Source organism: Aspergillus ruber (assembly GCF_000600275.1).
Source record: "Aspergillus ruber CBS 135680 unplaced genomic scaffold scaffold00032, whole genome shotgun sequence".
Taxonomy (NCBI): domain Eukaryota; kingdom Fungi; phylum Ascomycota; class Eurotiomycetes; order Eurotiales; family Aspergillaceae; genus Aspergillus; species Aspergillus ruber.
The window spans coordinates 88,378-103,771 of record NW_024467328.1 but is presented as its reverse complement, the minus strand read 5'-3'; the positions used below and the strand labels follow the sequence as shown (position 1 = coordinate 103,771).

General features: G+C 49.5%; 6 protein-coding genes across 6 annotated transcripts; 3 read left to right on the top strand and 3 right to left on the bottom strand.

The window, feature by feature from the left end:
* Positions 1–20: 20 nt before the first annotated feature.
* Positions 21–3,089, bottom strand: EURHEDRAFT_231318 (chloride channel protein). Its single transcript, XM_040778047.1, has 4 exons — positions 3,034–3,089; positions 739–2,946; positions 299–688; positions 21–243 (listed from the first exon to the last, which is right to left on the bottom strand). The coding sequence occupies exons 2-4, from the start codon at positions 2,896–2,898 to the stop codon at positions 88–90; spliced, it is 2,706 nt and encodes a 901-aa protein (XP_040635362.1). The 5' UTR covers positions 2,899–2,946; positions 3,034–3,089; the 3' UTR covers positions 21–87.
* A 546-nt stretch (positions 3,090–3,635) lies between these two features.
* Positions 3,636–5,380, bottom strand: EURHEDRAFT_464256 (alpha/beta-hydrolase; the record flags this gene model as incomplete). Its single annotated transcript, XM_040784944.1, has 3 exons — positions 3,636–3,803; positions 3,858–4,941; positions 4,992–5,380. 3 exons carry the CDS (start codon positions 5,378–5,380, stop codon positions 3,636–3,638), a joined length of 1,641 nt encoding a protein of 546 aa, XP_040635361.1.
* Positions 5,381–8,021: 2,641 nt separating this feature from the next.
* On the top strand, positions 8,022–9,042 carry EURHEDRAFT_231293 (uncharacterized protein). The gene is made up of 2 exons (XM_040778045.1): positions 8,022–8,786; positions 8,880–9,042. Exon 1 carries the CDS (start codon positions 8,194–8,196, stop codon positions 8,782–8,784), a length of 591 nt encoding a protein of 196 aa, XP_040635360.1. The 5' UTR covers positions 8,022–8,193; the 3' UTR covers positions 8,785–8,786; positions 8,880–9,042.
* Positions 8,996–10,473, bottom strand: EURHEDRAFT_546177 (pepsin-like aspartic protease; the record flags this gene model as incomplete). The annotated part of the gene is made up of 2 exons (XM_040787460.1): positions 8,996–9,667; positions 9,689–10,473. 2 exons carry the CDS (start codon positions 10,471–10,473, stop codon positions 9,256–9,258), a joined length of 1,197 nt encoding a protein of 398 aa, XP_040635359.1. The 3' UTR covers positions 8,996–9,255.
* A 935-nt stretch (positions 10,474–11,408) lies between these two features.
* Positions 11,409–13,088, top strand: EURHEDRAFT_518200 (putative MFS transporter; the record flags this gene model as incomplete). The annotated part of the gene is made up of 5 exons (XM_040786646.1): positions 11,409–11,624; positions 11,683–12,109; positions 12,159–12,276; positions 12,355–12,903; positions 12,953–13,088. 5 exons carry the CDS (start codon positions 11,409–11,411, stop codon positions 13,086–13,088), a joined length of 1,446 nt encoding a protein of 481 aa, XP_040635358.1.
* Positions 13,089–13,544: 456 nt separating this feature from the next.
* EURHEDRAFT_405806 (alpha/beta fold hydrolase) lies at positions 13,545–14,180 on the top strand (the record flags this gene model as incomplete). The annotated part of the gene is made up of 1 exon (XM_040780410.1): positions 13,545–14,180. One exon carries the CDS (start codon positions 13,545–13,547, stop codon positions 14,178–14,180), a length of 636 nt encoding a protein of 211 aa, XP_040635357.1.
* Positions 14,181–15,394: the final 1,214 nt, after the last annotated feature.

The following is a 15,394-nucleotide window of genomic DNA, read 5'->3' as shown; positions in this document are numbered from 1 at the left end:
ATAGAAATGCAATCGCGTACTCCATGAACCAGAAATATGCAAAGGTACCAGTGTCAAATGTCAAAAATGCAACAACGCTGAAATACATCATTCGTTCTCCTTGAGAAACTTCACAAACGCTTTCTTATGTACCAGGCCCGCATACAGTCCATTCTGAAGGACACCCAGGTACCGCAGGCCCAATTTGGCAAAGCATTGATAAACAAGATCTATAGGTGAGTGGATATCGAGAGCAATGGGGGACTACATGGTCAGCTTTCTCTCAATGAACCTTCGAAAAGGGGAGGGAAGTACATACCGGATCAATGTATCTTGTAAAATCAACCCGATCATCCGTGCCATCATCCTCATCTTCCGAGCCACCAAACGACGACGCATCCGCAGTCATCAGACACAGTGCATTCTCCTCGTCTGCCACATTATCGAGCGCATATTCAAGATCCGGCGCTGGAATCAACCCAGCCAACACGCCGTGGCGCAGGATAGGCAGGCCGCTGTCCAGCTCACCGGCCATGAGGAGATTCTCAAGCTTCGCGCGTAGTTCTGTGGCCGGGACCCAGGATGAACTAGAGATGTCGATGATACGGCTCTTCCGTACGGGTCGAACAATATCTCCGAGTTCGGCATCGGATAGGGTTTGGAGTTTGTTGTCGAGGAATGGGTAGGAGTTCATGTCCGTCAACAGATCCTGCGCAAGTCAGCTTTTACCCTTTGAACTGTTAGAAAGTGTCAACCTACGTAAATACTGCGAGGCTCAATTGCATCAGCAGTCCACTTTGCACAGAGAACTGCCACAGAAAATGGTAGGACATGGTTCAAGCTCCCCGTCAGTTCAAACAAAATGACTGGCAAAGTCACCGACAAACGGGTCACTCCGCACATCGTAGCTCCAGCCGCAACCAACGCATACACACCAGGAGTCACACAGGACTCCATGCCGGTGTAAGCAGGACAAGCAGCAAAGGGGAGGTAATCGGGATACTCCACAGCCATGTACTGAACAACATGGCCGACGATCCGGCCCATCAAGCCACCTACAACCATGGACGGCACATAGATACCAGCAGGCACCTTGATGCCAAAAGTCACAATGGTCAGGAGACTCTTGATAACGAACGCTACGGAAAGGTAACGGATTATCTCGCCGATGCCCTCCGAACGAGGACATAACCCTGTGGCAATCTCCGTTTCAGGGTCGTCACACGGCCGCGCCAGTTCAAACAACAGTTCAGAAACAGGCAGCTTGGTATATCGGTTCCAGAAGCTGACCACTCCCGTCAACACGGCGACCAAAACGACCTCGAGTATGGGCCAGCGCTTGATGGCAGGAATCCGGCGAAATGACTTGGCCCATAAATTGGAGGCCTTGATAAACAGCGCTCCAGCAGCACCTCCGAGAATACCAAGGAAAATGAAGATGATCATCTCGAAGATTTGCCAGTCGCTCAGATAGCGGACTTCGAATAGGACGATCTTCCCTGTTCCGTAGGGATTCAAGAATTTAAGCGACAGGGCGGCAGCGATACAACAAAAGAACGTCCGAAACAGGGTCTTGGGAGGGAAGTAGTAGCTGACTTCCTCCAAACTAAACAGAACGCCTCCAATCGGTGCACCAAAGGCTACGGCCACACCGCTGGCTGCGGCAGCGCTCAAGACCTCACGACGTTTACCGTCATTGAGGTTGTACTTGGAAAACATCCGGCAGCAGATATTACCAACACATGCACCGATATGCACGTAAGGACCTTCCTTGCCCAGACTCAGGCCAGATGAGACACTGAAGATAAGAGCAATGGTCTTTACAACCAGGGTCTGGAGTCCCAGATAGCCGTGCAGAACGAACCCACTATTGATTACCTTGACTTCTGCCACGCCACTGCCAGCAGCTGGATAGTAAACCTTGGCCGGATGCGACGGGAGAGCAGATGGGAGGGCACAGAGACTCGACAGGGACTCGGGACTGTGGCTACCTACGTTCGACCTCCTACCACGCGACGAGTCTGCTCCGAGATTCTCGTCAAGGGTTGCTAGCGAAATAGTAGACGGCACAACCGTCTTGGTCAAGAGGGTCAGTAAGCACGAGGCGACCGACAGAACCACCACCCAGAGCACAAACATGCCGAAATTCACCCACTCGTTATTCTGACGTGTAGCACTCATGATAGACGACCAAGAATACCACTCGTTACAGTCCATATTCCCGCGACAGCAACTGCTCCGACTGTGGAACCATCTCGTCGTGCAGAACCCTTCCTTGAGATCAAAGACGAACCCATCCGATATGTCCACCAAATATGCGAGAGCAGCCGTAATGCAACCGATAACCGCGACCAGGATCCATCCTTGAGCACCATCAACACGGGCCAGGAGCCGGCCACGGATATCCTTCCTCTGTCGCAGTTGGCGCAGGCGAGCATTGTCGGCAATGCTATCATGGACCCAATCGGTAGACGTAAACTGATCGTACCACGCCCGCTGGTCCATGAAAGACGCAGCCAGCGGGTCCTTGAGCGACGGTGCCACACTTTCCGGGCGCTCTGTGTCCATGCTAGCCCGTCGACTAGCATACCGGCGGACCTGCGAGTTCGCGCGACTGGGGTGTCTCGAGCGGCGCAGACTTCCTGCCGCTAGGTTATGTCTGTCGTTAATCGTGGCATAAGAACGACCTTGAGATCCGGTAGGATTATCCTGCGATTTCCCTAAGAGACTACTCGTTTCTCCGAGTTCCCCTAAGGACTGATACCCCGAGTGGGGCTCCTCAGGTACCAAGCCATAACCCCGACGGTAGGCAGACGGTGACGGAGGAGCGGTCCGGAGGCGAAAGGGGTCATGGTGTTCGTCGGGCAGTTGAATTCTGGAAGGAGGTCTGTTGATGTCGGAGGCGATTGAGCGAGGCATGGTCAGCTAATGCGACGGGAAGCTATCACTGCTTCGGAGATGCGGTATCTAGGATATCTTTGAAGTCAGCACCAGGGTCCCTCCGATAGCGGTGGCGGTTGAAGTGCAAATAGAGAAAATAGTAGTCACACTGACAAGCATACTAGATCAAGGTTAGTACTACCAATGAGTAGTATCATCGAGGGTCAGAATCACGACTCGGGGCCGGGCAGAGGGAGAGATAGAGCGAGGGAAGGCCGATCCCGTGCGGAGGCTAGAAAATGGCGGGGGGAGTCAATAAAGAGAGAGAGAGAGAAAGAAAGAAAGAAAGAGAAGAAACCGTATATATGCTAATTATAACACTGGTATCTATATGCGAGAATCAAAATGAGGCAGATAAACAACGTTTGAAGCCTTGATAGCGCTGGAGAGTTTCGCCTATTGCCCGAATAGGAAAGACAGAGGTCAGCTGACCAGCATACAGGGTCGGAAAACACGTCAAATGGTCAGAATTGCACTGCTCTGATACATTTCGATGATCAGTGCCCCGCCAACACTCAATCATAGTAACTGGTTGACCTAGTCATGCCTGCTTCTGCGTCATTAGCATGGTCAGCTGCTGCATATGCACCATTTAATCTATTCCTCGTATGGGTGGAGGGCACTAATATATGTAGATCCGATCGTTACAGGCCTGAGCACAAGCTTAGCATTCGTGACATACGCTACATTCTTCTTATCATCTGAATGTCAACAGGCTAAGCGCTCTGCAACAGGATCTTCCACCACCCTGCCTCGACCCCTCCCGCATCAAACGCTGTCTGGTCGGGCTTACACTTAGTCCCATGCTCGGGCAGTGTACCGTTCGCGAAGTACTCCCGGATCGCTTTGATCGTGCACTCTGAACGGTGATTCATCACACCATGCTGTTGGCACATTAGCCGCATTCCACTGCACGTCGGAACGGAATGAAAACTTACCCCATGCCCCTCATGCACTAAAACTCGGCTGTTCTTAAACCCAGCAGACGCTTCATACGCAGAACTCAGCGGCGTAATCGGGTCGTATGGACTATTCGCCAGCATAATCGGGAAACTGGTGCTGATGTTCCTCCAGCTACCTTCGTATCGCTCCGCTGCATCCATCTTCCACCGAGCGCATGCCCATACCTGCGGCACGAACGCGTCCGCAAAGGTCCCCTGCTGCGACTGCGTCTGAATCAAGCTATACATCTCCTGGGTGGTGTCGGCCCGGAACCTGGTGTCGGAGCAGCCAATTCCATGGAAAGCTTGTTTTTGGAGGTTCCACGAGAGAGCCTCAGCCTGGTCAGTCGGGTTCGTATAGCCGATCCACTCGCGCGAAAACGCCATATGTATTTGAACCATGAGTACTGTGGATGAGCTGGGGTTGAAGAGCGCATTGAAGATGCCGAATTTCAGCTGGTTCAAAAGGTTCAGGCCCCCGGGCTGCCACCAGTACTGCAGGGGGAAATTGTCCGGGAGGATGATGGGTTCGTCGATCAGTTCCTGGAAGACCTCACCCAGGGCAGCGGTGAGGTCCTGAGGCGTGGTGTCAGGCCCGGTTTGGTTGGCAAATGGACACTTTTCAGGCCCAGCGACGATACACTCGGAGAAGAAATTGTTCAGGGAGTTGTCTGTCTGGCGGATTGCTGTCAGCCACGTGCCCGAGAAGTAGTCGTCCGCCAGGAGGACACTGTCGAGAAGCATCCGGCCTACACGGTCCGGGAACATGGCCGCAAACGTCTGGCCCAGGACGGTACTGTAAGACCGCCCCCAGAATCGTAGCATGCCGTCTTCATTCAGAGCGTCGACGATCTGGAGCATATCGCGAGCAACAAACGCGGTGCCATACAAGTGACCGGTATCCTTGAAGGTATCGTAGCAAGCATCGGCTAGGATACCTCCATCATGCCACGCTTTAGACTCCAGTAAGCTCCAGACGTCTTCCTGCGGCAGTGTCGTTACTGGTGTGCCGCGACGGGCTGTTGTGTTCGACTTATTCTCCGGTAGCTTGCATGTATATGGGATAGTATGACCGGTACCCCTATGCTGTTGTTAGAAGAACATAGTAATAGACATTCTGCAGATATTTACCGAGCGTCAAATCCAATGATATCGTATTGTCCACCCAACGTCTCAACATACAGCGGTCCCTGCTGGACCACTTCTTCCACGCCAGAGGAGCCAGGCCCTCCCGGGTTGAAGATGACACTCCCTTTTCGTGGCCTCTGGGTGGCATTTACCTTGACCAGCTGAAGGTCCAGCATTTTCCCATCTTTGGGATTGGTGTAGTCAAGGGGGACTTTGAGAGTCGCACAATCTATAGGAACCGTGATTGCGTCTTGTAGCGATTGAGGGAAGTCGAGGTCGCAGGGCGCCCAGTTCAAACTGCCCTTGGGAGTAGCGGAGTGGTTGCTGGCATGGGGGAGAGCTTCCACGATACCGTACAATAAAAGTAAATATCCTGCAATTATAAACAACATGGCGAGCAGAGATGATGTTCAGATAATTCCGTAAGCAACGGACCTACGCTGTAACTGGTAGTATTTATACTACTCCAACACGTCGTATCCAAAAAAGAATACGGTGCCCAGCGCAGAGATGCGTGTCCGCGAGATGGTTCCGTCAATTGGGAACTCGTATTTCATCTCGGCGTCTGGCTTGGCCCTGCTCAGCCTTGCAAACATTGGTCTTCTCGGGCACTCTGATGTCGCTTAGCTGGGTTGTTCGTTTCCATTCCTTTAAATAAATATGCTGCAGAATGATGTAATTGCATTGTGTGTCATTTATTTCAACATTCTGTATCCAGTCACAGCATTGCCTAAGCTCTTTACTACACCAACCAGCCATAATAGTAAGAGTATGTGCGATTTCGCCTGCCTCGTTATAGTTCTCGGCCTATTGAACAGTCAGCCAAAAACCAAAACATACACCTTGGATAGCCAAAACGGATTAAACCAACAAAATAGTCCACCAACTCAACCTCCTGTCGCAAGTCAAAATCAATTCAGACCACTCTGTTGTTCTCCCCGAGATCTCATCATATTTCTCTGCTTATTATCACCATGGAGAACCCCTGCCTAGTGATACCCTGGAGTATATGACGAAACCTATCCAGGTAATCCTGTGAAGGCTGGATAAGCCAATCGACTGCATGTCCGGGATGTGCTCGACGAGAATAGCGTTTGGGCGCAGTTTATTCTCATGGTGCTTGAAGAGCACTTGGCTAAAAACTCCAATAGTAGATAGAGAGCGCTTACTACTTTCATCACACATGTCTTTCCACAGGTACTTTGATAATGGTGTTTCTCAACTCATGCAACTTTTCGAAGAATGTCAATTCACCGGGCTTCATCAGCCAGCCCCTCATGTAGCTAATGAGCAGTAGAAATTTTGCTGTTATATATTAAGGCTGTGAGCATCTAACCAACTATCAGTGCCATTTGATGGTAACCCTAGAAAGAAATGAGACAATCTGTTTCCATCACACTTCAATACATTTCAGCCATAAGCATCTAAGAAAAGTAATAGTTTACAGCACGATATATTAGAAGTGCCCATGATCGTCTGTAATGCTCTACAGATACACTGCAAATTCAGAATAACTATGCTCTCTCTCACTTTTGCTGTTGGCACCTGCCGAGTGGCGGAATGAATAACACTTCCACTAAGAGGAACTGTACAGAGAGGAACCTGTCATATTCTACGGTCTAGCAGTAGGGCCTGCCATGTCTCCTGGGCCTTGTGATTATGTTCCTCTGGTCCAAATCAGAAATGATAAAACCGCTGTTGCAGAAATATGGGTCCAGGTATGAGGAAACAAACTCGTCGTTTGGTGGAATACCGAGGCTCGTGGTATCTGGCCCCCCCAAAATGGATTTTGAACGGCCTTCGTTTCGCATCATTTTTGCGCTTCAAATCATACTACTTAGTATAAACAATGCTGTTGATGAGGCGGAGAAAGAAGAGCCCTGAATACTCATAAAAGGTGCTATGGCCCAAGTATATGTGCTGGTAACTGCAGCCTTCGCAGCCGGCACCGTGGCGGGGCTATTCTTCGAGACCTTCATCTAACATGCTGCCGGTTCGTGGTCCGCCTATACATTCCCTACCTAATCTCATTATCTTGTATTTCGACAGCGACTCGTGGCCATGGACGAATACCCCAACCTACCATAGGCTCTCTCTCCATTGAACAGTACCTTATTCTCTGTTATGCTCCTATATAACAATTTTTAAACTACTGACTCGTGCCTTTCAGCATAACTGGGACCACCCTGTACCGAATCCCCCGCTGAGCAACGCCTTAATTTGATCCGCAACCTCATCGATCTGGACGAGTCCCTAAGTAATTGGTGGCCTTTGCTGCGAAAGTAACCGGCGAAAGCAGGGTCTTCTCACGAAAGCATACTCCCAACTCAGAGAAGCTTTACGTGAGCGCAAGCAGTCGGGATTTGATGAATGGAAGGGGAACCCACAACAGTGCATTGAGAATACAGCAACTGACTTACAATTTTATGTGACAGCTGCCTATATTCTGATTGCAGATTGAGAGGCCTTTCAGTCCAATCATATGCGGCTACTTTATGTGGATTATAAGCTTAATGTCATTAGAGAGAGCCGTGACGGAACAGACGGTGTTACGACAATGCTTGTCATCATGAATTGGGATTAGACAACTGTAGCCCCCGGGTTTGGGGAGCAGAGTATTGGTGAAAAATATCGAGTTGATGGAGGATTGGGCGCGCCGTTGTACAAGTTGACTGAAGAGGATTTGGCGGATCCTCAGAGCGATAGAAAAAAAAGGCTGCATGAATTCACCTGCCTGATATTGAACTTGATTTTGAAGCACGAGAGAAAAATGGATGGACATAGAATGGAATGGAGCTGGTCTGTAAATGGCGTTAGAGAGAAATTGATCAAGTCTCGTTTTCTCCAGACTATAGGAGGACCGACAACAGTAACAACGTCCGATAACAACAGCTAAACTACAAGTAAAAATGCTCACTCTTAAGAACATTGACGCCTTATGTGACTGGTAATTGCAGGAACTGCGCCAGAATGATAAATATAGCATGTAAGCCGCGCTCGACGCCGCGTATATACGAGCGTGCACCCTGCGAACAGCCTCGTACAGCGAAACCAGACACAATGTTGGCCAAAACAACGCGGACTAGCATGCCAAAAGTGCGCTCTGGATGCGCTAATTGCAAGTAAGTTTATTCAGATTCAATAAGGAAATGTATTGACCATCAGAACGCGCCGTGTGAAATGCTACGAGGCAAGACCGCAATGCATGCGATGCGTTCGCACCGGTCGACAATGCCCGGGTTATCTCAAAGAAAAACCAGATAAATTGCCAGGTATCAAAATATATAATCTTCCGTTCAAAGTACCCGGAAGTCGAGTACATCGCGAGCTGCTGCATTTCTACTGCTGCGAAGCAGCGCGTGGTTTGTCTAGGTTCTCCGATCCGACACTATGGACGGAACTACTCCCACAGCGAAGTCAGCATCAACCGGTGATACGACATGCCCTAGCAGCTCTGAGCTTTTTGTACCACGATTATATCCGCCAAGGATCTACCCCGTTGGGTGAAGATCCCACGCATCTGCAGGTGATCGTCAAGTCGCATCGGCAGCTGCGGGCGTACCTACTGTCATCTCGGGGTGTCGCCCGAACCGGCGTTAATATGCAGCCTTATATTCTATATACTCGAGTGTCTGGTAGGAAATGCGCAGCAGGCTATCTGGCATCTCAATCAGGGCTTGATGCTCTTAAAACGGTGTCGGACCGAGTACCCGGATATCGTCGCTGGATCGGACTCAATCTATACGCACTTGGCTGCCGTCTACGCACGACTGGGCATCCAAGCCTGCGGCTTTGATAGTAAGCGCACTCCCATCTTGAATCTTGCATCCTCCATGCAGGTTGCCGGATTGGAATCAGTGGTTCCAAATGACTTTAACACACTATCCCAAGCCGACGACGCGTTGAATATACTGCAAAACTGGACGGTGCACCATCTGGACGCTCTGTTGCCACACATGCAGCAAGCCGGCAAGGGCACTAATATGCCACCTGAGCTTATTTTCGAAACGCTACGGCTCGAGAACCAATTTCTGCAATTCCTCAGTGCCACTGCGAGCCTCGCTTCTGCTGCAAATGCAAAGTCAGACACCATTATGCAGCAACGGATCGTCTTGCTACAAACACAGGCGCAGATATTTCTCGCTATACTTGTGGATGCCAGCGGTGGCTTGGACGGGGTTTTCCGGGAGTTGCAGATCAGAGAGCCCAACAACATAACATGACCACATTCATAAAGCAACTTAAATACATGTTATCTCATTGCAATCTACTTCGACTTCTTCGCAAACCTCATTTTATCCTTCCCAAAATCAAAAACAGCCACGACACTCTTCAAAAACGACACACCCAAGATACTCACCGTAATATCGCCAACGCGCGCATCCTCCATCGCCGCAAGAGCAGACACGCAAAGCTCGTCGTCGATCCTCTGTATCAAATCTGCAGGATTATGATAAAATGTCTGGTTCCCGAGTTGCAGGCCGAAAACCGGAGCTTTCGCGTTGCAGTCGACCACATACAGCTTCGACAAGTCATCGAATGTAGCTGGGGGGTCAAAAATTGCATTGACAGGTTCAACAACAGCAGTCGGGAGGTAGGAGAAGTTGTTTCCTGAGTCGACAAATGTCTGGAAGGCAGTCGAGTTGTCCTTGTTCGCTGATTTTGAACCGTAACGGACACTCTGCACAGTTGTCGCTCACCAAGACCGCGTGCGATTTCCAGACGTGAATTCCAGGGGTATAGCCTGATAATTCTCAACCGGCACAATGGTCCACCGCGCACTATGTTTCACAGGCAGCAGTTCACCAAGCGACAAATACCCCCCAAACATTGTGGACACATTCTGTGATGTAGATGCCAGCGCAAGACTATAGTATGACTCCTTCAGAACACCCTGCTGGCTCATACTATACAGCAGCGGGTTATATACCTTCCGATCAAAAAAGTACGTGCTGTTATCTGAACTCGAAGCGTTACCCGGATGCGTGGACGTAATAGACGGGTATGACAATCCGAGTAATCCACTATTAACACCATCGCCCATTGGATTCGTCCGGTCCGCAATCCCGACTTTCTGTTTTTCTACTGTAAGGCTGCCCAAAGTGACCGTTTCATACGCTAAACCACCGCTAGCAATACCCGCGCCGTACTCGATACCAAAATACTGGTCCTCAACGCGACGATATGTATCCGAGTAGTCTGGGTTATAGGTATGATTGGAGTATAGGCATTCTGCTTGCGGGGTAGTAGAATTTGTGTCGTCGATGCAGGTGAAGCCGGTTTTCACCACGTAGGTGTCGCTGCTGCCGGTATCGACTAGGAGTTGGAAGGTTTGGTTACCGACTGTGACGGGGACATCGAATATGGTGCCATATTTGGTTGCTTTGAGGGGGAATACTGTAGAGGAGGCTGGTGTTCGGCGGGTTAGGGGGAGGGTAGTTGCTAGGGTTGTGCTAGCAAGGGTGAGGAGACGGAAGAGATGCATTTTGTTTTTTTCTGAATTGTCTCTATTATTCTCAAGCGACGGTGTTGATATTGATATTCACTAATGGAAAGATTCGTGGTGTATATTTACTGAAGCTCATACATTTCTAGTATATAAATAACTCGTATAGTTCGGGCCCGTACCGACACAGCTCGTATATTTTGAATATGCAGTACTTCGGATCCACTATATATTGATTTACTCCAATATTTTCATGGATCTCAATTATATGACGTATGTTGGATTTATTCTTATGCTGGCTTACGACCGTTGTTCTGGTAAAGGGCATGCACCCGAGTTCAATGTCTCCACACGTTTCCAACGACGAGCGTCAGGATTCTGCTAGTTCTCCGTTAGAGCCTCGACCCAGCAAGGGCCATAAAATCTTGAGATACCTCGCAAGTATTCATTTCGATCTCAGAAAGGTTCTCTGCTATTCCATTATCCAATACAACAATGTAGGCGCGACCATAAATCTCGCCCGGTTTAGGAAATGATGCTCATCCCCTCCCCTCCATTGCTATATACGAGCGAACAGTATCGCTGGAATTCCTTTGGCTACTAACGAGGACAGCATGTCAAGGGTTCCTTTTTAACATAGGGCTAAAGCATTTAGACAGCACATGCACCTGACCCACGCCAGCCCACAGTCCATACCGGGAGAAACCTGTCACCCCACCCGGACCATACATCTGCCCCTCTTGGGCCTTTATTGTCCAATCGTTCGCCCGTTTGGAAAAGGGAAACACTTCCCAAGCTGTGGGTGTCCCCACACCCCACCTCCACTTCTCCACGAGATCTACCCCGGATTTACCCATCAACCCGTCTCATCTAAATAGAAAATATGGAAGATCCCTGTAATTCTAGACTATATAAGATGTAGAAGACGCGGGGTAAGGTGGCCGTAACCATCTTTGTTTTTCCGGACACAAAAGATGTCGTTAGAGATGAAAAAGTCCTCGGTCGAGGAGATTGGTAATGGCAAGGCATACGCGGAGAACGTTGAACGGGGTCATATAAACACGACCGATATCAAGTCCTCTCTTTCTGAGTCCCATCGGGAGTATCTCCTTCAGCGCCATGGCACTCTTGATCTCAATCCGACTCCCAGTTCGTCTGATGCGGATCCGTATAACTGGCCTACTCGGAAGGTGACCTGGTTCTTTACCTGTGTCTGCATTGAGAAAGACTAATTGGCCGTCATTATAGAAACTAATCAACCTCATCCTCGTTGCCTTCCATGCCAGCATCTCCACAATCACAGCCTCCAGTATCACACCCGCATACAAAGACATCGCAACCGACCTTGGCGTATCCCTCCAACGAGCAAGTTACCTAACATCCCTCCAGATCGCCATTCTAGGCGGAGGACCATTTGTCTGGAAGCCTTTATCCCATCGCTTTGGTCGACGCCCCATCTTCCTGTTGTCCCTTATACTGAGCGCAGTGTCCAATATTGGCTGTGCAAAAAGCCCGACGTACGCGTCCATGGCAGCGTGTAGGGCTCTCACGGCGTTGTTTATCTCACCTGCTGCAGCGATCGGGAGTGCAGTTGTGGCGGAAACGTTTTTCAAGAGGGAAAGGGCGAAGTACATGGGTGTTTGGACTTTGTTGATTACCGTAGGGGTTCCAATTGGTATGTTCCGCCTTCAACGTCCTGCCTGTCGTATACTGAAATAATATAGGACCGCTCGTCTTCGGCTTCGTTGCATATCGCGTCGGTTATCGCTGGATATACTGGGTCCTGGCTATCACGAATGGCGTACAGTTTATCATGTACCTCTTCCTAGGCCCGGAAACGAGGTATCTCGGTGGGAGTGCCGGATATTAATCATCAACCCTGCGGTCTCAGTACCTTTCTCTCCGACGAATTGACCCCAGTCCCCTAATGTGGACGGAGTTCATTCGTCCTCTGTCCATGGCCAAGCATTTGAGCGTCCTCTTTCCCTCAATCATCTATGCCATGGTCTTCCTCTTCGGCAGCGTGCTCATCACAGTCGAAGTTCCTCAACTCCTACAAGAGAAATTTGAGCTCAACTCAGAACAACTAGGCCTCCAATTCCTCGGTGTGATCATCGGCTCCGTCCTAGGCGAGCAGGTAGGAGGCTCACTCTCAGACTTTTGGATGAATTCCCGCGCACGCCAGATACAGCGCAAGCCAGAGCCTGAGTTTCGTCTCTGGCTGAGCTATCCAGGTATTCTCTTGGCCATCGCGGGTATAATCGTCTTCCTGGTGTGTACGGAACAAGCACCCGCGGGCCACTGGGTTGTGGATCCTATTGTCGGTACAGCTGTGGCAGCTTTTGGAAACCAGGTTGTGACGACAGTTATGATTACTTATGCGGTAGATTGTTGTCCGCAAGATCCGGGGAATGTGGGTGTGTTTATCACTTTCGTGAGGCAGACGTGGGCGTTTATTGGGCCATTTTGGTAGGCTCACCTCTCCTCTCTTGTGCCTGATGTGTTGCTAATGAGGTAGGCTCCCTGGTATGTTTGAAAATGTAGGTGTTGCAGCTAGTTCGGGGATCACGACTGCTCTTATGGTTGTTTTCAGCTTGATATTTGCTGTGTTTTTGCATGTGTTTGGGAGGAAATGGCGGCCTAGTGTTGAATAAATATATGTTTCTCGAGCTTAGGTATCATTCATCTGATCTGAACAACATATACTCCCTGTTAGGCTGGCACAATGTTACATCATTAAGTATATTATCCCTCTTTGGAGCATGGGAGACAGGGCTTCTATCCGCTTGGCCCTACTTGATACAATACCAAGACGAGTCCGCATAGTAAGATTTTGATTTCAATTTCAATTTTTATATAGGAAATAGGTGATATAAATCTAGTGGTCGCCACCTCCGACCATGGTTGTTAGGTATTCACTAAAGGGATACCGGATACGTGGGATACATGCGGCGGGATACCACTATCAGGTTATACATAAACCCTAACTTCCCTAGCAGTCTAGCACACATATAATCGACCAAGACTTAAACCACATTAATTATTTTTCAAGAATTCCATTCACATTCAGATAATCACCAACATGAGCTTCGCACCAACCAACGACGGCCATGAAAATCTACTACGAAGTACACAGCACTATCGGCCCGACCCTAGTGCTTGTATCGGGATATATGGGCATCGCCAACATCTGGCAACCACTGTTAGCCAAACTAGGACCAAAATACCGCTGCATCACCTATGACAATCACGGATTTGACCAATCATTCAAGCCCAAATCTCCCGAAGCGTACAGTGTCCCCTGCCACGCCGCAGACTTGGGCTCCGTCATCAAAGCTCTTGGAAACCAGATCATCGAGTGTTTTGTGTTTATAGCTCGCTCCATGGGTGATAATATTGCCACTGCATATTATCACAGGAATCCGCACAATGTCGTGGGCATTGTCTACACGGGGGCGTACTTCGACGGCAAACTCGTCGGGAACTTCCTAACATATGACGCGCTCACATCCGGCATTGAAAGTCCGAGCAATTGTGTCGATTTCTACTCCAACATGGGCCTTGACAAGTCCATCGCCCTCGAAGCAGCAAACTGGCTGGCCTATGCACGCAGTGATGACGCAAAGGCGCTCTTGTCTTTCGAGATAGGGGACATATACTCAACTATAGATGTTCTCGGTCTTATCATCCAAGGCGCAAAGGACATGGCTACTCCCGTGGAGGGGTGTGTGAGACCGCTCCAGTAGGCGATGCCTTCTTGTCGGCTAGAGGTTCTTGATAAAGTCCGGCATTTCCCTCCAACAGGGACACCCGAGTGAGGCGAAGAGGTCGGCTGGAGAAATTGCTGGGGCCTTTCTCGGAGTTCCTTGCTTGGTGTTCTTGCTGCTGCTATTGCTAAGTGGTGATGTGCAGTTACCCATTTCTTTGTATATTGTGTTGAAATCTATAACCACGTTTAGCCGAAGGAAGGGATTAGTAACAATGGATCAATTGGGTTTATTTAGAGTTGATAGTTGATATACCCGAATGCATCTATACAGCCACACTCGATATGCAGCAGTGCCTTATGAGCCTCCTATTTCCAACCATGGCCCCAAGCAAAAGCAAAGAATCCTTATTTACGAGGTGGGGCTGATTAATCTCAATTTTTTTGGCCCCATCGTTTCCTTATTGATAAGCAGCCCAACCGCCACTCTATTATTATTATTTAATCAAGTTTATTGTCCATACCGAGCCCTAGAGCTATGACAGACCATTATCCGTGGACTTGAGGCCGTTAGCTATCCTACAGTCTCTTATCCATATAAGTTCCTGGGGCACTAGCCCCCTTCCATACTCTTTCTGATCCTTTTCCTCGCCCCAGACCGCCTGTTTGCGCAGGGCTTTCGAGCACTGTGCTCTCCTTGTGTTTCGTGCAGGATGGGTGCGGCCTAGGCTGACTTCAGCTCAGGCTACCCTTCCTGCTATCCTTCTCCTGTTCGAATTGCCTCTTCCAATGATTCCAATCCCCATTCATCATCTTTCTGGACCCTTTCTGCCGTTCGCTGTAGGTGTGCTCGAGGTAGAGCTACACTGGTACTAGCTAGGAATTGTAACAGCGCCTTGGTAGCTCTGGGCTCTCCCAGAAGTCGTCCTTGTGGGTGTTCCTCTGCAGCAGTGGGCCTCATAACTCCATCCAGCTCCAGATCCTTGTAGAGCTTGTTTCGTTGATGTCGCCATTTTCGGCATTCAAAGAGAAGATGGTGTATTGTCTCCCTTGATAGGCCACAATCTCTGCAGGTTGCATCTTCTTGGGCCTGGATCTGATGTAGATATGCTCCAACAGCTGCATGTCCTGACTTCAGTTGGAAATACCGGCTCGCTAGGTGTTTGGGAGCCACTGCGGCTGCAGAGTTGAGTCGCCAGTTCTTCTGTGGTCTATATGTTCGCTGACCTTGTTGGGATCGCTTGCTGAGCTCCT

Coding starts and splice junctions, on each gene's coding strand:
- EURHEDRAFT_231318 (XM_040778047.1), bottom strand. CDS start 2,898: ATGCCTCGCTCAATCGCCTCCGACATCAACAGACCTCCTTCCAGAATT. Junction 689..738: donor TTGAGCCTCGCAGTATTTAC/GTAGGTTGACAC, acceptor TGACTTGCGCAG/GATCTGTTGACGGACATGAA. Junction 244..298: donor TTACAAGATACATTGATCCG/GTATGTACTTCC, acceptor CTGACCATGTAG/TCCCCCATTGCTCTCGATAT.
- EURHEDRAFT_231293 (XM_040778045.1), top strand. CDS start 8,194: ATGCGATGCGTTCGCACCGGTCGACAATGCCCGGGTTATCTCAAAGAA.